Genomic DNA, 22,693 nt, shown 5'->3' with positions numbered 1-22,693 from the left:
ATTTTCATTGCAATAAATGACTGATGGTCTTTTTAATGCATGGAGGCTTAGGAGCAATGGCTTCTTTGTTCTTTTTTCACTCTTTATTGAGAACGTTAATCAAAATATGTGACATATAATTTCATTTTATAAACCAGCAACCCGCATGATGTATGAGCACTTTACAAGAGAAATCTGGTATTATAAGATCCAGCAAAATAAATCAGAGCTTAATAGAGCACCTAATTGGCCCTTTACTAAATTACAATTTTGATTTGTTCTGAGACACTAGTGCATTCTGAGTCACACTTAACACTTTGAGCTTCAGAGAGTTTATCTCTCCTTCAGGAGTAAGACTATCATTTCTCATACGTTGTTGATGTAACATTTCTACGCTGGAATGATTTTGAGAAATAGGATAGTAATATTGTTTGCAATATTATATTTTGTGGGGCAACATTGTAAAATACTGGAAGAATCGATGAATTATGACAGGAGCTCAGCCATTTTTTACAAGTTTTTTTTGGTTCTAGTGGCCTTTATTTGAAAGTGCTAAGACAGGAAATTAGGTAAAAAGAGAGAGGTAAGACATGCGGCAAAGGTCACCAGGCTGGGAATCAAACCTGCGACAGTCGCATTGAGGGCTAAAGCCTCCTTATGTGGGATGTGTTTAACCCCCTCACCACCACAGCAACCCTGGAGCTCAGCCATTTTTTTTCCACTTTTGTGGTTTTAGGTATTTTATATCTGGCTACTCAATGTGCAAAAAGGACAGGGAGACATTTTAGTTTAATTATGCTTTATATTTTAGATCATTGATAAATTTAAAGATCATGCACAAATGACCTGAGTTTCCATATAGCCTCCATCAGCAGTTACCAGAATGTTAAATTTTTAGCCTCAATTGACACCGCATCACGGTGACCTTTGCCTCCTGGAGCTACATGTTGCCTGTAGGGGAGCAGCTGGCAGGCAATGATTGGGCTCAGCTGGTTCTGCTGGACACTCTTGAGGTCAGAAGTTGAAATTGGGGAGAGGATGATGGGAGTGACACCAGAGCCAAGGTTTCCTGCTTCCTCTGCATGTGGGAGACTCCTTATGGCCATGAGTGCAACTATAAATTGTTTGACTTCAATATATGTTGGTTACAGATCAAAAAACCACCAAATTACTGGATTAACTGTAATTAATTATTTGAATTAGGAAATGAAAATCAGTCATTTTAATACTAGATCACAATCTATTTCACTCTTTATGTTTTCTTTGGGGTTTTTTCAAACATGTCCAGCTTCTCTGTGTAAACAATATTTCAGACATATGTAGAGAAGCTAACTGCAAGGGCAGCTATGTTCTGCAAAAACAATATCTTGAGATAATATCCTAATTGTTTGAATTTATTAGATTGGGATAGCATCTGGTATTACTTTTTTTAAAATCACCTTTGTGGGTTATTTATATGGGTGCAATAGTACTTTTGAGCTTTTAACCATGTCTTAGGCGAGTTGATGTTTAAGGAGTTCTTTAGCTATTTAAAGGCATGCTGCTTTTTAAATGCAGATTTGATGGCCTAGAAATCTCACTCAAAAGAACTGTGCTAAAAACAATGCAACAACTCATCAAAACATGCTTTTCATACACCATTTTCTTCATTCTATTTTTGCTTCAAAAAGCAAAACCAGAAACGCTTTTTACGGTTTAACGTTTCATATTGCGTCAGAAAGCAAAATATGGTGAAAAATGAGAGTTATATTGCCCAATGAGACACTTTTTGTCAGATGTTCCAGTCTGGCACAGGCCTCTTTTGGCCATTAACCTCAGGTAATCAGCTGCACCTCCCAACTGAAAATCTTCCAGCTTACGTCAAACTGTTTCCAGTTGAGGTAACTGAGCTGAGCTGCAATGTGTTCCTCCCAATTTACGGCCTTTTATGTTCCTCAGTACATTGCCCTTTTCACACACAATTGACTCCTCATCTACATTTTAGGCTCATTAGCAGAACTTGGAGGACTTTTTCCTCATAGTCCTGAATGTTGGAACATGAGCTCAAAGTGGGCTGTATTCAAGACATTTGCATTTACAGTTGACCTGTGTGGTAAAAGAAAAATTATAATTTAGAGGAGATTATTATGAGTTTAATGTTACTTTACAAACAGAGAGTTTAGTTTTAATTTAGAGTTAGTTAGTGTTCTTTAGCTTTCTGTAGATTTCAGGTAACTTCAGCTAAATCACATGGGAGAATAAAAACACTAACAGATGTTTGAGCCCCATGGAGCTTCACATGCATCTCAGTATTGTTATAGCTGAGTAGTAATGACTCATTCACCGATAACATAGTGTTAAAAATTTTACTGTAGTGTTTTGTATGCCCTGTGCTCATATAGAAACTGTACAGTTTGTGGAAATAGACCATACTACCATGGAGCTGATGGACGATGTGAACACTAACTTTTAAATCTAATTACTGAGGTTTTTGTTTCTCATTGAAAATAAGTAGCACAGTAGTGCCTCTTCTTCAGTCTCAGCTGACAGTTTTGTCTTAAGATATTTCCTGAGAAAAATGTTTAATGACATTACATTTAAAACGAGATTTTTTTCTAGCAGGTTGCAACAAAATCCAAAGAATATGTCAAAACATGGAGTAAATCAGCAGCGAAAGAACCAATAGTAATAACATTACTTAGTTAGGTCATTATGCATTAAATACAATTAGCAAGCCATCATTATACATGAGTAATTAGGAAATGGACAATGTAATGACTGACCAGGTTTAGGCATAAGCAAAATGTCAATATGAATATTCACATAAACATTCACATCTCACCAATAACACCTTCTGAATGACAGGAAAATATGGACAAAATAGTAGCTACTACTGATCAATCTTTAAAAAATCAAGAGCAACTGAGAAACACTGTAATATATTTTTGTAATGACTAATTTGATGATGTGCTTGCAAGATAATATAAAAACCCACAACATCCAAAGACCACAATGAGGTGTTTTATTTTTGGAACTTTTTTCAAAAGCTGTGCTACATTTTGGAGTAGCACTCTTTAGGAGTGAATTACATTTCATCTCCAGTCATTCCTTCGATTTTATGTTGTTCCTATTAACAAATTAATTGGATATCTTGTTAATATACAAAATTCTTGTTTTCATCTCATATTTGTTTATGCATGTTATCACATCAGCATAGGCTTTGTAATGCACCAAGTATTTTCCTTTTGGTAACTAGTTCAATAGTGTTCAGTAGTGTATTTACTACTTTATTATATTTTGCTTTTGTAAACAGCCAAAAATCAACAAAAGTTTTTCTGTCATCAAAACATGGTAAGTAAAACCCACTGGTCTTGCTGTTCTGGATTAATATTTGAAATGGTGCCAGATTGCATGCTATGTACAGAGATGAGAAAAGCTTTGTGATGCAACATGGACAAAGACTAACTGCATGTTACACAACAATTCAGAGTGAGATAAAATATTCAGAGGAACAACTTTCTGTGTTTCTTTACATTTTGCTTCTCTTCTACATCAAGCATCTGTTTTTAGGCAGGATTCCTTTTGCACTTGCAGTAGGAGAGACTTGTGGGAGGTATGAAAATGATATTATGAAAACCTTTGGTTTACACATTGTTTTGGTAATAAATTTTTATTGTGACATACTTCATTACTGCTTGTCTCTTCAGTATCTGATCTCCCACGTCAGATGTAACTGAGTCATTTCTTTCTGTTTCTGTTTGTCTTAGAAAAAGCACTGAGTTACATTTGATCAAGCACATCTATGTTAGCACAATTCAATCTATTTAAATCATTTTTTTGAGCTGGAGACACGACTTTCTTTTTATTCAGAACTGCTCTGTAACTGCAGAGATCATTGTGCAAGTTGTTACATTTCAAACAGACTTGTTAGAAGCTCATTAAATATAAACAAATTATTTTTTGCTTAGATCTTGGTTAATTTAAAGCAGAACCTGCTATTATAATGGGGAGCATTATGAAGGTTTTGACATTATAAGAAGGTTTTAGGCGGAAAATGTATTCAGTTAGGCAGAATCTGTTTATAACTCAAAGCTGCCCTCTAGTGGTGGTTATTCAGATTTCCTAGCAACCATGTTCTCCACACGACTTGCTGTTTATAATGCGGCTGTGTTGACATCAGCATGATATTAGTGCTGTCCAAAAATAGATTCTGTTGATTTTAGATTTTTACTCCAAGATTTTTCCATTTAATTTTACACCACTGTTATAAAATAAGAGAAAAATTACCACTTAAATAATCATAGGAAATGAGTACAGGTATTTGTAGGGTTTTTTTTTTTTTTTAAATATGTTTAAATAGATTCAGAAAACATTACCATTACGTTTAAAGAATGTGTCGTGGAGCAAAATCTTTGTTTCCCATATTTATATCTCCACAAATCCAATATTTGCTAAAATAATTTATAGAAAATCAAAGCAATTTTTTTACATTGCAGATTTAATGGATGAAATTCAGTCATTTACACTAACAAGTAATATGACAAATACAAGGCAATAATGATACTTGATAATTAAGCATATAAAATAAAAAAAATAAAAAATTATCAACAATTCACCAAACTATTATACATATAAAGGTAAGATATAAAAAAAAAATTTTTTTTTTACCAAATGAGATCAATAAACATGAAACATGAAACATTGGAAATCAATTTAGTAGTCAACTAGGGACGGAGCAATCACTGCAAAATTTTTTGAGGAATCACTACCAATCTCCAGTTGGACAAAGAGTTAAGGAGTAGGTTACAGCAGGTTTAATGAGGCTCTGTTGAGTCAAATGACCTCTGCTGGCTTATTGATTATCATAATGATCGCAAAAGACGTTGGGGTTCTGCCTCCTGCACAGGCTTCAGGATCACTTCTCTCCTGTAGGAAAAGTGAGTGAGCTTGATGTGCCTGTGGTTAATTTCCTCTCTGTATTGCAACAGCCGATAAAGAGAAATGGTGAACTTAGCCAACACCAGTGAGCAGGTGATCTCAACCACAAGCAGTGAGGTGTAGATCATTGTCCACATTTTGCAGTCTTGAACTTTTCTACTGATGTGATGAACATAGGACAATTTTGATTCTGGAATATAAATAGAGTTTACAAAAGGAGTTGATGTAGTAGGAGTATCTGGTTGGGTTGTTGTTGGAAGGCTAGTCCAGAGTGTAGTCGTTGTGGGTTTTGTTGTGGGTGTAGTTGTGGTCACTGTGGTGGTAGGTGTAAGTATAGTTGTGGTTGGTAAAGTAGTCATCATGGTAGATTGTGAAGTTGTGAATGTGGTGGTTGTCATAAGTGTCGTTGTTGTTATAGTAGTTGTTTGTTTAGTTGTCAAAGGTGTAGTTGTTGTCAGGGCAGTTGTAAGGGTGGTGGTGGGTGTAGTTGTCATAGTAGTAGGGGCAATTGTTGTGGGTGTAGTTGTGGAGGTGGGGGTTGTGGTTGGAGTGGTTGTCATCATGGTTGGTGTGACCATAGTTGTGGTCGTTGGAACTGTTGTTGTGGCAATGGTCGTGGGGGTCGTCGTGATAACCGTACTCTCAGTCGTCGTTAATGTAGTTGTTGGTACTGTGGTGGAAGTAGCAGTGGTTGATGGCATTGTGGTTGCTGTTGTGGTTGTGGGTGTGGTGGTTGTTGACTGTGTCGTTGTCGGTGTGGTGGTTGTTGACTGTGTCGTTGTCGGTGTGGTGGTGGTTAGCTGTGTTGTTGTCGATGTGGTGGTGGTTGGCTGTGTCGTTGAGGGTGTGGTGGTGGTTGGCTGTGTCGTTGAGGGTGTGGTGGTGGTTGACTGTGTCGTTGAGGGTGTGGTGGTGGTTGGCTGTGTTGTTGAGGGTGTGGTGGTGGTTGGCTGTGTCGTTGAGGGTGTGGTGGTGGGTATTGTAGTGTGCAGTGTGGTGGTAGTGAGAGTGGTTGTTGGTTTTGTTGTTCGAACTGTGGTTGGTATAGTGGTCAGTAAGGTGGTGGTAGTGGGTGGGAGAGTGGGGCAAACTAATTGATCCTCGTTTAACAATTTGATTTCCTGTCCTTTCAGATGTTCTGGATACTCACAGTGCACCTCTGGTGTGAGCTTATCAGCATTGGTTTTTATCCAATGATGCAAATCTATCAGATTGCAGTCACATTGCCATGGATTATTACTAAGGTCAAGTTTTTTGAGTTTAGTCAAAGAGTCAAAAACGTCCCCAGAAAGTGTCCGAAGGTCATTGTTGGCAAGCTTGATTGTGGTCACAAATTGAAGATTTTCAAACAGTTGTGCATCCAATGACTTTATCATGTTGCCTTGGACGTTAAGCTCAGTTAGCTTTTCAGGACCGTCAAAGTAATCAGGAGACAAGTTCACAAAATGATTTTTGGAGAGATCCAGCTTCTTAACTTTCTTCAAGGAGCTGAAGATTCCCTTAGGAAGTGTGCTGAGGTTGTTTTGTTGGAGGCTCAGCTCAGTCAGTTTAGGCATTTCACCAAAAAGCACCGGCGGCAGGCTGGTCAGCTGATTATTTCTTAGGTTCAAAATTTTGAGTTTAGGGAAGCCAACAAAATATTCTTCAGGTAAACTAGTCAGAAGATTGTTTTCCAAGAACAATTTAACAAGCTTCCCTTTATGTGGAAATAAATTTGGGGATAGTTCACTGATCTTGTTTCCTTGCAGAACTATTTCCTCTAAGTCTGGTAAGTCCATGAAGAGATCCTCAGGAATGGTGGTGAGCTGATTTTCATACAGCCGTATAACAGTCAGTTTTTTCAGGTTTGAGAACCAGCTTGTGGATACTGAAGTAAGATTGTTTTTACCCAAATTGAGCTTTTTAAGATTAACAAGATCATCAAATATCTGGTCTTCAATGAACTCAATTTCATTTCCATGTAGCTGCAGGTCTACCAACTTTGTTAAACCATCAAACAAACCTTTCTCAAGTCGAGCAAGTTTGTTAAACTTTATAATAATTGTTTCCAGATTGCTGTTTTCTTTAAACAAACCTAGAGGCACTGACCTCAAAGGATTAGTGGATATTTCAACACTTTTGAGCTTTACCAAACCATCAAAGCCTCCAACCTCGATAGTATTTGTTTCTGTTTCCATAAACTCCACCTTCTCAAGCTCTGGACTTCCAGCAAAAGCTCCACTGGGGATTGTATTAATCCGGCTGTTCACAAAGAAGACCTCTGTCACACCAGGTCTCAGAGTGTGGGGGATTGCCGTTGTAGACACACCATAGACTTCCTGATTATCTTGCTGGTCGGGTTGAGTAACGGAAAAGTCGATCAGTAAAGATAAAAGGAAAATGATGATCCCTCCATTCAACATTCTTGACATTCTACAAAAAATGGAGGGGACAAATGTCATTCCTAATTTATTAATTAATAATAAATTTCTCTTAAAGTAAAGTTTGAGGGGTTTTTTCAGCATGACAATAAATATAATTAGTATGTAAAAGTTTAGCATGATAGTTAGTTGGCTGATTTTAATCTTTATTCCGTGTGGTAGGTTGATGTCTAAAACGTAAGAACAAAGACAGTATAATAAAAAAAACCTATGTAATAAAAAATTATACCATGTATATGAGACCATGATAACAATATACTCCACTGACCAAAAAGAATCCCATAATCTAATATTTAAACAGAAATAAATGCTTTTCTTACCTTAATACTTTTGCAACTAGCATGGACTCATAAGAAAACATAAATAAGTGCAGTCTCATTTCTTATCTCAAAACACAAACATGTAGACCTTTAAGTACCGAATATAAAGGCATGTGAGGCAGGGTGTAGCAAACCTCTGGAGTCAGTGATAAGAGCAGGGACAGCAGCTTGCTGCCAGAAAAATGGAAGTGTAAGAGTCAATACGATTTGGTTAAAAAATTGTTTTGTTTTTGAAAGGAAACCAGAAAGGCACCTCTGAAAAGAGAGCATAGTTATTGGTATATAATATATATAAAGTATATACACACTTTAAACAATATGGATATAAGTATACCCTTCTCAATTATTGCTGAAAAAGTATTTTATTCATATTCAGTGAAACTCGTCTTATAATTTCCTATTGGATGTCTCCACTTTGCTCTTATTGATATTCACTCTGAATGGATCATGATCCATGAAAACCTCCCTCTGTTGTTTGTTTATGTGGGTCATTTGGTAGTTTTAACTGCTTGATTTAAATGATGCTTCAGACTGGAAGAACTCTCTGCATTGGTCACAAACAAGTTAAATTTTACCAGCTTTGATTAAGATCAAAATGAATGCAAAATTTCTTAAGCTTTTTCCATTTTTCTGATCCAGCTGGCTCTTTTTTACTGTGTCTCACTCTTAAACCTCTGTCAGGATTTGTCTTTATGTGTATTCTGAGTGAATGACTAATGGAATTAAAACAAACAAATAAATAATGTTTAAAAAAATGCATATAATGATACCATTGTGCTTCCTAGATTTTGGTGAAAGAAGTTGTATTTCAGTAAGATGCAGTAAATATTCCACTACAACACGTGAATACCAAGCCTGAAAAGCACATATCTATTGTAATGCTCTCTGCTATCTCAATTCAATAGCTATTTTGTCTATAAGGGTAGTTTTGTTTATTAACAACTGAAGTATGACTTCTATAATATTTTGTGATTTGTGGGCATTTATGTTTTGAGAGCATGCAGCTATTTTATAACAATTAAATGAATTATTTTTATTCTGGTTCTATTCCCACAACAGCTGCAGGAAACACAACTTTAAACACTGACAATTTCTTACAATCTGAATGTTATCTAGAGCTTCCTAATTGGTGTTCCTGATTCCCTCCGCAGAGAATTGATGGTTAAAAGACTCAACATCCGTTTGTTTTGTCTGGTCTTTGCATGCAATACAGTCTGGTAAACTTGTTTTAAAATGGGAAGTTTTATTCGTTCCACTAGATGGCGTTGTTGTGGTTGGGTTTTTAAAGAACAGCGATCTTCATTCATGTATATGCATTGCAGATAGAAGTGAATTACAAGATTGCTTGATTTCCCAGTTTCCTTCTATCATGACAGCATATTTTAATTTGAATTTTGTTTAGTAAAATCCAATTTAGTTTTAATCACAACTAAATCATCTTTTGTAATTTTAGTTTCACTCAACTAAATATTAGTAAATGGTCTCATATCGTTGAGATATGAGACCATATCTCAACGATATGATACGTTCTGCTTTGAGCAAAATCTAAAGTGGTCTCAAAGACAATACCCACATTTTCATATGGAACAAAAAAATATTTTATTTAGTTAGTTACTAAATAAAATTGTTTCGTCAACATAAAAAAAGGATTCAATAATGAAAACTGTCACTAAAAAGTTTTGTCAACAAAATGAACATTGTAATGCACAAAGCCTTCTTTCAGTCAGACTGATTTAGAAGATTTTCTTCATGTTTTCTGAGATAACACCAGCCATGTTGAGATAACACCAGCTATGTTGTTAATATGAATATCTATAGTAGTAAAAACATCAAGCAGTCTGTTATTAAGAACAAAAGTTGTAAATTTAATCAGGCATTTTGCATTGAAACTGTGTTATAGTGTAGTCAAATACACATTGCATTAGCCTTATGCCACAAATGATAAACTGCTTACTAATTGAATTATTTATAGAGAAATCAAACTGTCATGGCTACTGCCAAATACAGAGGCCTGGTTCACCTTTCAGACAAAGGTGCTGGTCGGTCACAACATTATATGGTTCTTCATTTTACAGCTAGTGAATGAAATGTTCATGTCCTTCATTTTTGAGTCACATAACAGAAGACAAATACTGAAATATTGAAAGTGCGGCCTTTGAGGATCTACAATCAACAATGAACTTTTCCCTTTCCTTTAAAAGTCTCTGATTCTGATCTAGTCTACAGCACTGAATTCCGACTCATTTGGCTTATATTTTCATTTCCTCTCCTGTTTCTCTTCCAGCAAAAGCAGCCAATGATGACTGAACAGATAATGACAAGTGCAATAATGATAATGACTACTGCAAGTGCAATAAGAATAAGAGAAATATTATTAGTCTGTACACCTCCCCCTTGTCCTCTGTTGGTCACATTCTCTTGCCCTGATGTTGGTGTGGTCAACACCTCAGCTGATGGCGAGCTTTGTTTGGGAAGATCTGTATGGGGTCTCTTCTTCTCAGTTGAGGCCGATACAGGGTCTTCAGAAGGGCTGACAGTCATCAGATCCTCATCTGAAAGCGTTGCTATTATGTCACCCTTCAGATTCAAAGGAGTCTCACACACCACAAGAGTTTGGTTGACCTTGGATGGGTACAGTTTGAGCCAGTTCCTCAGAGGCAAAATATTCTTGTCGCACCTCCAGGGATTCTGCTGTAAAAGGACATTCTCTGCTTTAGCAAGTGAATCTAGATTGTGCTGGGGCAAGTTAGGAAGTGAGTTGTTCCTCAGATCAATCTCTCCTAGGTTGTTCAGGTCCTTCAGAAAATCCGATGGAAGGGAGGTGATGAAATTGTGCTCCAAAGATATGTTGACCAGACGGGGTAGTTCTTCAAAAGTTCTGGGTTGTAGGCTTGTGAGTCGATTGGTGTGCAGTGAGACCTCCCCAAGTTTTGTCAAACCTCTAAAGGCGCCTTCAGACACATAGCTGATCTGGTTGCGACTGAGAACCAGAAGACGTAACTGAGTCAGGTTCCTGAATGTGTCATCATCCACACGGCTTAGTTTGTTGTCATACAACCACAGCTCCCGCAGGGCCATTGTCCCAAAGACCCCTGGACCCAGACTGTTCAGGTGATTTTCATACAGGGACATCTGGTAGAGGAGAGGCAAATTACAAAAAATCCCCTGTGGAAGAGACCTCAGTCTGTTGTTGGAGATAAACAGTTTCTGTAGCTTTGGAGTCTTTGAAAAAAGTACATGGTCAAGATAAGTAATTAGATTGTCCTGGAGACTCAGTTCCTCCAGGTTAACAAGGTCATTCAGAATGTCAGCTGGAAGCTCCGACAGAAGGTTTCTGTTAAGGCGCAGGATTTTTAGTTCAGAAAGACCCTTGAATGTGTCACTGAATAGCTGACTTACATTGTTTGCAGCAAGTGATAAAAACTTCAGCTTTTTTAGGGCCTGAAAGCTTTCCACTGGTACATAAGTGAAGCGGTTCTTGCTCATGTCCAGTTGTACTAGCTCTGTCAACTGGGAAAACCACCTTGGCCGGATTGCAAAGAGCTTGTTGGATTTCAGATTCAAAGTCTGAAGTTTCTGTAGCTTTTCAAACAACGTCTCAGGGAGATCCTGCAGTTCAGTCTCCATTATTGCAATGAAATTTAGATTGAATGAGGAGTTGAATGTGCCAGGGCGTACCTCCCTCAAAACAGTGTTTACAATCACAAACTTCTCAAGAGAAGAGGAAAACTCAGTGAGATCTTCATGTTTCAGAGAATAAAATTTGCAACCAGAGAAGCTGATTTGGGTGGTAGATGGCGGAACATGTGTGGGGAAGCCAGAAAGGCTATGGCACACGATTCTTGTTTGTTGACATTGACATCCAGGTACACAAAATGACGCACCAGCACCGAGAGAGCAGAAAAACAGCAGCAAAGAAGTTACCACATCCATTTTGGTCCTACAACAGAAGAAGAAGATATGTCAAAGAAATAGTAAAAATAAGTAATAAATCAGATATTTTATTTCAACTGTTTTTATGCTGTCAATACTTTTGCACAAAAAAGTCTCCTTAGTATTGCAAGCCTCAATCATGAGACTTTTGTTGGATCTTATATTTGGATTTTTTTCTGTTTGCCAGTTTTGTTTGGGAAATTTCAAACCATCTCTGTAACATAAGGAGCCCTTTAGGGCCCCAATAGGTTTTGCGTTCTCTCACAATAATGTGCTGATCAGATCATGCGCCATAATTGAATACTGTAAGCCTTTCTTACGGTGGCCAATGGACTTTCTGCTATTATATAAGGTTTTCATGAGGTTAGTTGTCACAACTAAATGTAACAGAAATATTTTGCACTGTAATATTATAATATTCTTAAGATGAATATTTTAAGAATATTGTATACCTGTAATATATTGTATTTTTTTTTTTTATTTTGTTCCTATTTTTCTTTTGTTTGAGAAAATAGCACCTAATGAAGCCTTAAGCTGAAAGTTATGAGTTCTCTCTCTCATATTTTATGGTTTTGTCGCAAAAAAAAACTTTTTTGGTAAAATGGTACATTTGAAAAAAAAACCTCACACTACAAAATATATTTTTTACAAGGGAAACTTGAACTAAACTAATTTACTAAACAAATATTCTTTTGAAAAAAGAGCACTTTGCTTCCTCCATAGAAACAAAAGTTATAAAGTCCCTCTTGAACTGCTGTGGATTGATTTAATGCCGCCAAGAGCCGTTTTAAATATACACCATAACACAGAAAACATACCTACAAATTAGTAATTGTGTGTGCAGCCTCAGCTGTTGTTTTATGCCAGACAGAAACATTAGCATGAATTGATCCAGCGTTGCCAGTGGGTAGGATCACTCCCTGCCAACACTGCTGACCCAATTGACTGCTAAATCACAATGCTTAGAGGGCTTTTGGCAATATAACAATTTAAAACAACATGCTACAATGGCTATTTATCTTTTTCGAAGTGATCAAAAATATTGTTTTCAAAAGAATGATAAAGACTGCTTTGAATAGTACATCTCCAAATGTTTTCTTTGTCTGTGACTATTAAAGATAACTCTTATTTGACTGAAACTCAGGCAGTTCTCCCCTGTTTGTAATGCCACTGGTAAGTTTAGTATAATGTCCCACTTCCTTGCACAAATCCTTCTGTGGCTTGAGGCAAGGAAACGTGAGACATTTCTTAGTGGTTGAGGCACTTTGGAAAGCTGCTACTTCCTCTCAAAGGAACAAACTCTCCAAAAGGCTCTAATGAGGTCAGTTGCCGAGGCAGCACATTTCTTTTTCCTTCTTAAAGCCCCCTATTGAGAAACTGCCTGCAAATCTTCAGTGAAGGGTGGTGAGCGGGGCTGTGGCTACAAACAGACATGTGGCACACGTAGATCGGAGAACGGCAGAGTTAGTGTGTGTTTTGTAAAGCTGAGCCGAACCTGGGATCGCACGTGGCTTGACTGCTCTACTTGTGGTTGTTAAGGCTCTGGTTACCAGGTACAAACAGGTTGTGAAGAAGAGAGGTTTTTTTATTATTTTGTGTCCAAGAAACAGACAAACACATCACAAGCATGTTTGCATAATTTGATTTATAAAAGGATTAGTATCTGTGCTCTTTCTTTCTTTCTTTTTTCCTTCTTTGTTTCCTTTTTCTTTCATTTTTTCTTTCTTTCTTTCTTGCTTGCTTTCTTTTTCTCTATTAAACAGGTCTTAAAAGACGCCCAACTACCTCATAGGCTTTCCCAGTTTTAGCACGTTATGTCTGTTTCCAATTAAAGTTTGTGGTACATGCTCTGTTCTTGCAGAGTAAACGACTTAATTATGATTCAAATGTTGTTGCTTGTTTATTGACATAATACATTTACTTGCATAGTCTTTACCAATATCATTGTTGGGTCCAAAATGTCACAATTAAATAAATACATAAGATGTTAAATATATGTGCAACACTTTGTCCCATAACAATGGCATATGTTTTTGTCTCAATTGTGAAGGTACAGTTTAGTCTTCATGGATTAGTTGAAAATCGTCTCAAATTGTTATTTCCAGATGTAGTAAATTATTTATCTTAGTTAAGTTTTGAATTTTTTGTATAAATGTTCAAAACTGGGGAATAGAGGGTACAGTAGCACCCCCTTGTGGATGAAAGATGACACACATGTTAAATGTTTGCAAACAAAAATCCGTAACCAGTGTTGAATATACACAGTACTTACATCGCAAAATGAGTTGGATATCAAAATTCACAAAAAGTATTATTTATAATATTTGGTAGTATTTGAGACCATGAACAACTTCTCTTTTTGTATGTGGCTAAGTGGAATATATTACAATATAAAATCACAACCGAACCTTACATAACCGTAGCTTAGGGACACAAAGGTGCATAATTTTATCCAAGTGCATAACCAGCAGGAATCCTGCTCTCATTATAACAAGGCAGAGAACCACAATGCTCCTTTTGCCAAAGTGTGGGCTGAATCATGTGTCTGTACTTACATACTCTGACTGGAAAATCCCAGATGGATCAACAGTCTGGTATAACGGGCAAAGCATTTTAATTTCATTATAAAAGTCTCATGTTCTCTGCTTCTCTCACAGCTGGCCTATAAACCAAAGTGTTTCTCAAAAAATCAGAACCAGCAAACTTTGTGATCTAAATCTAGGAAATGTATGCAAAAAATCAAATTTGTTATCAATGAGAAAAATAACAGGAATGAAAGCTAAACAAAACCAATGGGTTTACAACAAAAACTTAGTTCTTGTGTTATTCAAATTTGTTTCACATTTCTACATAATAAAGAATCTTCTACGCTTACTTATGATAAGCCTCCACTATACAGGACAAAGTGTTTTTGCAGAACTTACCCTCAGTCGTCCTTGTAGATCACTGAGCAGAGTGAACTGGTTGGGTTGTCTTTTATGCACAACACCCTTCCTTCCACTGCTTCATTAAACCTGTCAAAGTTTCTTTCTGAACTGTCACACTTTCACATTTTCCTGCCCTGGGTCATCTCTTAAAGTTTCCCTTAAATCAGCTATTTGTTTCTATCTCTATCTCTCTTTCTCTTTCTCTAAACCCCGGGAATTTTGAGGATGTCAACGTCTCTCTGAAGCTCTACTGGGACTGTTCAGTGGCTCTGATGCCTTTGTAGCTTTGAAAAGTAGAGGGGAACAAGCCCAACCCTGCTGTTTCACTCCCTGTCTGAACTGATTTTGCTGCCCAAGTGTGAATGTTGAAGGGGAGAGAGGTCTGCATTTCATCTTAGATTTATTTGTGAGTGAGTGAGTGAGTGTGTGTGTGAGTGTGTGTGTCAATAGCTTTGTCTTGTCAGTAAAGGAACCTTGCAGGGAGGATGAAAGTTTTTGTCAAAAACAGTAGCATGAGGTTTTGTGTGTTTATGCTGTTTGTGTTATTTTGTAACATCTGTTGCACATAACTTTGGTGTCCCTTTTCTGGTATGCTCATAAAACAGCTCTATGTATGATGGCATGCAGCTGTACATACACCCTTCCTCATGCTCCCACTTACTTATGTGGCAAAAAAGCATAAAATCTATATTTCTTTAAACAATGTTTTATTATTTATCATCCATGTACAAAATTCTATCTTGACACTTTTCTTGATTTGTTGTTATTCTATCAAAAAAAAGTAATATAAGGAACAGTTAAGGAAATTTATCAAATAAAAAGTTTGTCTACATATTTTTGATTACACAATGTACTTATTTATTTGAAATGCACTGAGAGGGTATGTTCTATTACTGTAAGTGCTGTTTTCACCATTCAAACTCACACACAGGAAACCATAAGGGAAAAGATAACAGGGGTGGAGCTAATGTATGGACTGATTTGGCCTCAAGACAGGAACCCGATGTTGGACATGATTGCATCACTGTGACATTTTAGAACAAGGCAAACTAAAACATTATTTTGTGAGACTATTGCTTTTACTAACGCCTTTAGTAATGTTGAGGTGGTTTTAGCATCTAAAACACCTTCAGCTTTATTGAAACGGTATCTAGAAAGATCAGTCTCAAGTATGTTTGTTTATTTTTTCAATAAAGTAACTTGACTGGGAAGCACCAATCCCACTACAGTAACTGTCTTGACTGAGTGAGAAGCTAGTGCTTCCTAAACAGCGCAGTTATTGTCATGCAGTCAAACTGCATACAATCAGAGCAGAAAGGAGATAATGATTAATATTACAAATTAATCACCTGTACAAAGCTATAATACAATACCAGTCAATGTTCATTATGCTCCCAAGTCCACCTATTAGTTTGCACTGGGGGCGTTTTTGAGTGAGGTACTAAGTTGCTGTAATCGATAAAAAGACTTGATGGATTCAGACCAAATACTGCAGAATTTAACAAAAGTACACAACAATGTCACAATTTGCACAGTAATAAAAGGTAGCAAATTTAATGAGTTATTTATACAGTTTATCTGCACACAAAAGTTATTTTGGGGTTACTCTTTAAATAAAATGAATTAGTATTCTCAATCAACAAATGTTAAAACTCTAGGTCTGCGTTAAAACGTAAGCATTTTTAGCTTTTCTCTGAAGCACAACAGGCAAAGGGCAGCTGCTTAGGTTTTTGACCGGCTCTAGAAGGAAAGTCCCGGATTCAAATCTGGCCTGGGTTTGCATGGGTGGTGTTAGGATAATTATGTATTGTTATCATTCTTACATTTGTAGATTTACTAGTTTGTTTTTTGATTTATATGTTTAGTATTCACACCCTAGAAAGGAGTAGTCGTTAAATTGTGTGAAAGATAAAACTTGCTTTTTCCTTAGACCTTGAAACTGCAGCTGCTCTCTAAATCTAGGGATACTCCTTAAAGGGCCTCTGTGTTAGTTCCTGTGTTATCTTTCTCTATCTTCTTTGAGTTATTACCTTCACATTCCATTCCTGCTCTGTTCTGTAATAAAAAGACTTGTTCTGATGCAGAGAGTCAGAACGCATGGTGAACACCTTGGAGAAGTGGTTTGCTATGTTTTCTCCTTCTGCAGAAGCTTGGTTGAAAACTCATAAACGTTGTCTGTGGTTCTCTTTTTATGTAGGTTTAGAAAATACCTATCAGGTGGATTTTTATATTCTCTCCATGCAGACCCAGCATGTTGCAGCAGGGATGTTTTGATTTAAAAAAATGTTACTAACCCAGGCCATGGTACCAAGTCCCACTTTCATGAATGTCATTTTCTAACTATATTATCAACCTTTTTTAAAATTTGTTTCAAGTTTATCTGGATGCTACCATATTTCATTTATGAATCCTTGAGATTAATTGTTTACTTTCAGTGTCAATTTCTAGACTTTCTACATTAATTGGTATTAAAGATAATTTAAAGAAAACCGTAAACTATGCCTGTGTTATTAAGATGGGTTGAAGTTTATAGATGAACTAGTTTTTACAAGGTAAAACATAAACAAAGATAAAAACAATTTTAATCTTATTTCATTGTCACTATTTAATAAATAAAGTTAATGACAAAACAGAAAAGTTTGAGACAATTATGTCTTTGTAAAAACCTACATATATGCTTTAAAATCCTAGAATTAAAAGATTGTAATTTAATTTTTACGATTTATGTCGAGTAAAATGTTTGGTAAAAATGCCTTAATTTAACAGTTAACTTCTGTGCTAAAGTGAAGCTCAGATGATTTAAAGGAGTAGCTTGAGTTGTGTTTTCTTTTGAGAGTCTGTCAAAACAGCAGGTTCCTGTAAGCTTATGAAAAGTAAATCCTCCTTCTATCTCAGAGAGCAGTCAACAGTTTTTTTTTTTATAGCTCTTCCAGATTTTTTCCACAGAGTCAGATGTTCGTCAGATCCATGCAGCTTCCTGTTTCCTTGCTCACCAATTTTCACAGTGCTGGTCAATGTGCTTGCGCCCACTGTTGTGTGAGCTCAGCGTACTGGAAAGGCCTAATCACCCGTTGTCATAGCAATGAACTTGGGTCCCGTTTGCCAATTTATCCTCTTTTGTTTGCTTTATGCTTTAAATTCTCATCGCTTCCCATGGAATTTGCAGCATGTGTTGGCACTCTCTGTGGATTAAATTAGTCTGAAACTTATTTGTCAATTTAACAGATGAACTTCTCTGTTACATCACAGCAGAAGTCTAAATGTAGTTACTGGTGTGCTAAAAATATAACCTTCAGTTTAATAGGTTTTGGTCATATAATTCCAAAAATTGACTGAAAAAGCTTCAAACGTCTTTTCTGAAAATGTTCCTGAGCTGTTCCCAGACTCTGAGTGTTTGTGTTGGGTGTGGTTTTCTGCATGTTGTTGTGGTTATATATTGTGAAATTACAGTAAGGCTGTTTTGTAAAAGAAAAATGTGTCATCTGGAAAACCCACTGACATTGTGAGATCTGAATCACTGTTCAATCTGCTTCCTGTTTTGGCATCTATTACAAAAGATTCTGTAACCTTCCCAGTACCCAAACTGTGATGAACTTCTGGAAATCATCCTTCTCTGTCATATCAACTTGGCAAAGTATTTAAATACAGATAAAGTTAAAGTGAGAAATGACAGATGTTTTGGGTGCAAGCTTAAGCAATATGATTCTTTACTTATACGGACATTAATTTATTGGTGCAACGCTGTCAGTGTTCTTTGGTTTTCTACAAAATTAAAGTTTACAACTCGGACTTACGGGAAATAGAAACACATAACAGATGCGGAAGACAGAGATAATTAGAGGTGGGAGAGGCATGAATGATATCATTATGAAGCCTAAATGCAGGAATGCAGGAAGTGCAGCTAAAGGAAATGCAGCTAAGGTTCAAAACAAAAATTGCTGTTTTCTGATTTGAAGATATAGTTAGAAGTGACTTTACAAAAGACTAAGTATCTTTTCCATAAGTATCTACACAACAAATTCTTCAGAGTTAAATCAACATTATGCCGAAATCTATTTGGTCCTTATCAGAATTGGTGTTAGTTTAACTCTTTCAGATTTATTTCAACAAGAAATTGAGTCATTTTAGCACTTGAAATAGTTATAACTACTTAAACTATTGTTGAAATAACTCTGTAAAACGAATGCCAATACTGAAAAGGACCAAACAGACTCGGCATAGTGTTGATTTAAACCTGTAGAATTTGTTATGTACTTGCTTCCACTTCACTGTATATCTGCAGCAGCAGCAGCTTAGCATGCACCACAACAAGCATCTTTACAAATATTCAAATAATAGCTAAAACTGTTCAGGATGACAACTAAAAAAAGACAAAGCTGACTAGAATATTTTTATTTTTTGTCTCCGTTACATATGAAACCAGGACCCACATTTTAAATAAATAATATTTTTTTCACTTCAAGTACAGCAGTTTTCTTTACATTCAATTCCTCTGTTATATTTAAGTTATATCTGCATTTTAATGTTGCCACCTTCCTAAAATAAAGGCCACTTTTGTTCCCAGACACTGAGTACTAAGTAAAAAAAAATGGATTTAGGCCATTCTTTTAGGAAGGTGACAATATGCTTTAATCAATATAATAGTACTCTTACATTACCAAACTGTTGCAACATTTTCATTGGTACTGACACTCTCCAGACAGTAGTTCACATATATCATCGGCCACTGGGGGGAACAAATCCCCATTTAATAGCTTTTTTTTCCTTTTATAAATTAATTTCTGGATATTATACATGGCAGTAATTTTGTTCTGGTTCAGAGGCTATGAAGACTTGTCCATCAAGTTTACTTCATTATATATTTTGCTTGTAATAGATGTAACATAAAAGCTGTTTACTGAAAATTGAAAAGTGCACACATTTCAAACCAACAAAATAACAAGTGGGAGGAGAAAAAAAAATATACCATTAAATGAGTTTCATCCAGGAAATTAATATTTTCTTACAATACATATGTTTTTCTTATACGGCTTGTGAATCTGTTTTTAATGCTTGTGGAAAGGGCGTGTTTATCTTCAAGCGTGCACCAAGTCTGATAACATGGTGCACTCCTCATTTTGTGCACACTCAGCATTTATCTTGTCCATGGCTGTACCGAGACGATGCATGCCATAAATGGCAGCGAGAGTGAGCACCAAACCCATGACTAAAAGAAGGACATAACAAAACATTATGGATCCAACCAAAGCCGAACCAGACGGCAGAAACCACACATACACCCAGTGTTTGCGGATGTTGTGGTGAACATACTCAGGCCCCTGTTCAACCACCAATAAATCATGAAAAACAGGTGAGGCAATGGGAGTTACATCAGCCTGACTGAAGGCTGAGCTATAAACCATCGGTGAGTATGTTGTAGTTTCTGAGGTGGTTGATTTCGTAGTTGGGGTGTCAGAAGTGTAATATGGTGTCTGAGTGTTGTGGTGAACATAGTCTGGCCCCTGTTTGACCATCAATTTGTCATGAAAAACAGGTGGTCCACTGGGAGTTGTATCAGCCTGACTGGAGGCTGAGGTAGAAACCGTCTCTGAGTATGTTGTGGTTTCTGAGGTGGTTGATTTCGTAGTTGGAGTGACAGAAGTGTAATATGTTGTTTGGGTTGGTTCATATGAGACAGTTTGTTGCAGAAATAAACTGCCCGTTGTTTCCTCATCACAAAAGCTGAATTCGTCATCAGGCAGAGTGTGGAGCCCCCGCAGCAAGCTAAACAGTGGATTGTGACATATTACATCATCTTTGTCAAGAACAATGTGATCATTTTCTCTGATCCACCTTACAAATTCTCTTATAGCACAATCACAGTTCCAGGGGTTTTCGCTCAGAGTAACAGCTTTTAAGGCTGTATTTAACAAGAAAATATCTCCAGGAAGTGTATTTAGGTTGTTGTTTGTCAAATCGATGGTAACAAGTGACGTGAGGTCCTGAAAAATGTTCTCTGGTAGGGTCTTCAATTTGTTGTTGTTGAGGAGGAGTATTTTTAGTTTGGCTAGCGTGGAAAAAAGGTTGGGAGGAAGATCCTGAAGACTGTTGTTTCTGAGGGAGAGCTTTTTAAGGTTGGGAAGACAGCAGAAAAGATCTGGTGGTAAGTATCTCAACTTGTCATTTAAATGCAAGTTCAGCTCCAGAAGTCCAGACATGTTAGCAAACAGGTTTCCAGGAACAGTGATGAGGTTTGTGTCATACAAATAAAACTGTGTAATGTATGGCACGTGGCCCATCAGTTCGTCTGGCAAAGATAGCAGGGGATTGCTGTAAATGGTAAGTTTTTTAAGTTTTGGCATGTTGTAGAAGCTCTTGTGTGGGACACCCGTCAGCTGGTTGGAGGACAGGGTGAGCTCTGTCAGGTTCTCTAGTGGCCAAAACAATCGAGGTGGAAGGCTTTTGATCTGGTTGTGATGGAGATTCAGAACATTGAGGTTCTCGAGCCAATCAAACATCCCCGGCTCCAACACTTCCAACTTGTTGTAGTACATCCTCAGTAGCTGAAGTTTAGTCAGGGTGTGAAAAATTGTTGGCGAAAGCTTCTTTATGTTGTTCCTGCCGAGGTTCAGAAGAAAGAGGTTACTTAGTCCATCAAACATGTTTGGAGGAAGATCTCTGATCTTATTGCGACTCAAATCCAGAATCAGCAACCCGTCCAGGCCCTCAAACATATCAGGACCAATGATCTCAAGCTGGTTTCCATCTAAGTAAATCTCCTCGACCACAGAGAGAGGACTGAACACCCGAGCAGGAAGAGCAGACAGATCATTGTCTGTCAGCTTGATGGACTTGAGCTGAGGAGCTGCATGAAATGCCAAGGGATGGATGGTGTGCAAGTGGCTGTTGGTCAGACCAAAGCGCAGCAGTAGAGTCTTATTTGCTAGACACTTCTCACTGAGGACACTCATGTTGGCCTTGTCAAGCAGCAGAGTGTATGTGTAGACAGTCAGCTGCTGCAGCAAATCTCTGCCATTACGGTCACGGCACAAAATGTGACCAAGAGATCGACACTCACAGCCTCTTGGGCAAAACGTGTTGCAATCAAAGAGAGGTGGAGTGAGGAGGGCAAGTATCATCCACAGCGTACCTGTGTAATTAAAATAAAAAAGTAATAGTTTTCATATATTCACAAACTGACAGGTTAGCTTTGAAAAAGATTCAGAAATTACCCTGTGTTGAAAATATAAATCATTTTTGAGAGAGGAGCAGCGTGATGAGCATTCAACACTTTTAGACAGCAATTACTACAGATCAAAACTGACTCAGAAGTGAAAAGCAGAAGAAGGTAGAAAGTTTTAACTAACCTTTGACGCAGGACTCCATCATGGTCTGCTGGTTGCTGTGCTTTGAGCCGCTCTACTGTCTAACTGAGATGTGCACTCACTGCCTGTCAAAGCTTCCGACCTTCTTCTTCACCAACATGTCAGCCCAGAAAAACATCACGTCATTAACGTTGATAAATACAGACAGGGACACGTAAGATTAACTGAAAAACTGAAAAAATGCCTGATGCTTTATGTCCTCATTAATACCGTAAAATTACTCCAACAATTGATTTATCGCATATATTTTTTGGTTTTAGGAAGTTTGAATGTTTTTGACATTGTTTCCACATGTTGCGCCTCCTGTATGTAAATTAAACAAGACGCTGGCTCCTTATTTCCTGATGTGGACTTATCTTGCAAGCAGCTTTCTCTGCATCCTTTTTAGGAACTGAGCTGGAGGAGATAATTCTGTTTCTGAAAAAAACTCCTTCTTGGGACAGAGCTGAAGTGACAGGGCTGATAAACAACTGCCAGCCGTTGATACCAAATGGCATGTAAACAGAACAGTTAAACCGAAGCACGCATTCCCACACTAGTGGTATTTGTAAGTGAGTTTCATTTGTGATAGAGTTACTGTGTTTATATTTCAGAGGGCTTGAAAACCAAAAACAAAAATGTGATAGACATTGCTTGTTATGTTGTATTAAGAAAAGTCTAATAAATGTTTGCAGTATTTGATTAAACCTCTGAAAGATATGAAATTTATTCCAGCTACCTGTCCTTCATACAGTGTTTTGTATTAGTTCTGTTCAGATTAATAGGATTGTTTTTTAAAAATTGGGTAAAGCTTTAAAATATTTTAATAGCTTTAATTTCCATCCATGAAAATG

At 37.0% G+C, this 22,693-nt stretch overlaps 3 protein-coding genes across 3 annotated transcripts; all 3 read right to left on the bottom strand.

Moving 5' to 3' along the window:
* Nucleotides 1-2,636: 2,636 nt before the first annotated feature.
* LOC122838662 (leucine-rich repeat-containing protein 15) lies at nt 2,637-7,982 on the bottom strand. The gene is made up of 2 exons (XM_044129465.1): nt 7,637-7,982; nt 2,637-7,308 (listed from the first exon to the last, which is right to left on the bottom strand). The coding sequence occupies exons 1-2, from the start codon at nt 7,693-7,695 to the stop codon at nt 4,821-4,823; spliced, it is 2,547 nt and encodes an 848-aa protein (XP_043985400.1). The 5' UTR covers nt 7,696-7,982; the 3' UTR covers nt 2,637-4,820.
* A 57-nt stretch (nt 7,983-8,039) lies between these two features.
* Nucleotides 8,040-14,832, bottom strand: lrrc15 (leucine rich repeat containing 15). Its single transcript, XM_044129467.1, has 2 exons — nt 14,494-14,832; nt 8,040-11,576 (listed from the first exon to the last, which is right to left on the bottom strand). Exon 2 carries the CDS (start codon nt 11,567-11,569, stop codon nt 9,857-9,859), a length of 1,713 nt encoding a protein of 570 aa, XP_043985402.1. The 5' UTR covers nt 11,570-11,576; nt 14,494-14,832; the 3' UTR covers nt 8,040-9,856.
* A 4,047-nt stretch (nt 14,833-18,879) lies between these two features.
* Nucleotides 18,880-22,151, bottom strand: LOC122838663 (platelet glycoprotein V). The gene is made up of 2 exons (XM_044129466.1): nt 21,843-22,151; nt 18,880-21,625 (listed from the first exon to the last, which is right to left on the bottom strand). The coding sequence occupies exons 1-2, from the start codon at nt 21,862-21,864 to the stop codon at nt 19,572-19,574; spliced, it is 2,076 nt and encodes a 691-aa protein (XP_043985401.1). The 5' UTR covers nt 21,865-22,151; the 3' UTR covers nt 18,880-19,571.
* Between the last annotated feature and the right edge of the window lie 542 nt (nt 22,152-22,693).

The sequence above is a fragment of the Gambusia affinis genome, linkage group LG10 (genome assembly GCF_019740435.1).
Source record: "Gambusia affinis linkage group LG10, SWU_Gaff_1.0, whole genome shotgun sequence".
In the NCBI taxonomy this organism is placed as follows: domain Eukaryota; kingdom Metazoa; phylum Chordata; class Actinopteri; order Cyprinodontiformes; family Poeciliidae; genus Gambusia; species Gambusia affinis.
Note: the sequence above shows the minus strand (reverse complement) of the source record. Positions and strands in the feature narration are given on the sequence as shown.

Bases quoted from the DNA above. Each gene is read 5' to 3' on its own strand.
- LOC122838662 (XM_044129465.1), bottom strand. From the start codon at position 7,695: ATGAGACTGCACTTATTTATGTTTTCTTATGAGTCCATGCTAGTTGCA. The intron at 7,309-7,636 runs GTAAGAAAAGCA...CATTTTTTGTAG, and splicing joins CTAGTTGCAAAAGTATTAAG to AATGTCAAGAATGTTGAATG.
- LOC122838663 (XM_044129466.1), bottom strand. From the start codon at position 21,864: ATGATGGAGTCCTGCGTCAAAG. The intron at 21,626-21,842 runs GTTAGTTAAAAC...TTAATTACACAG, and splicing joins GATGGAGTCCTGCGTCAAAG to GTACGCTGTGGATGATACTT.
- lrrc15 (XM_044129467.1), bottom strand. From the start codon at position 11,569: ATGGATGTGGTAACTTCTTTGCTGCTGTTTTTCTGCTCTCTCGGTGCT.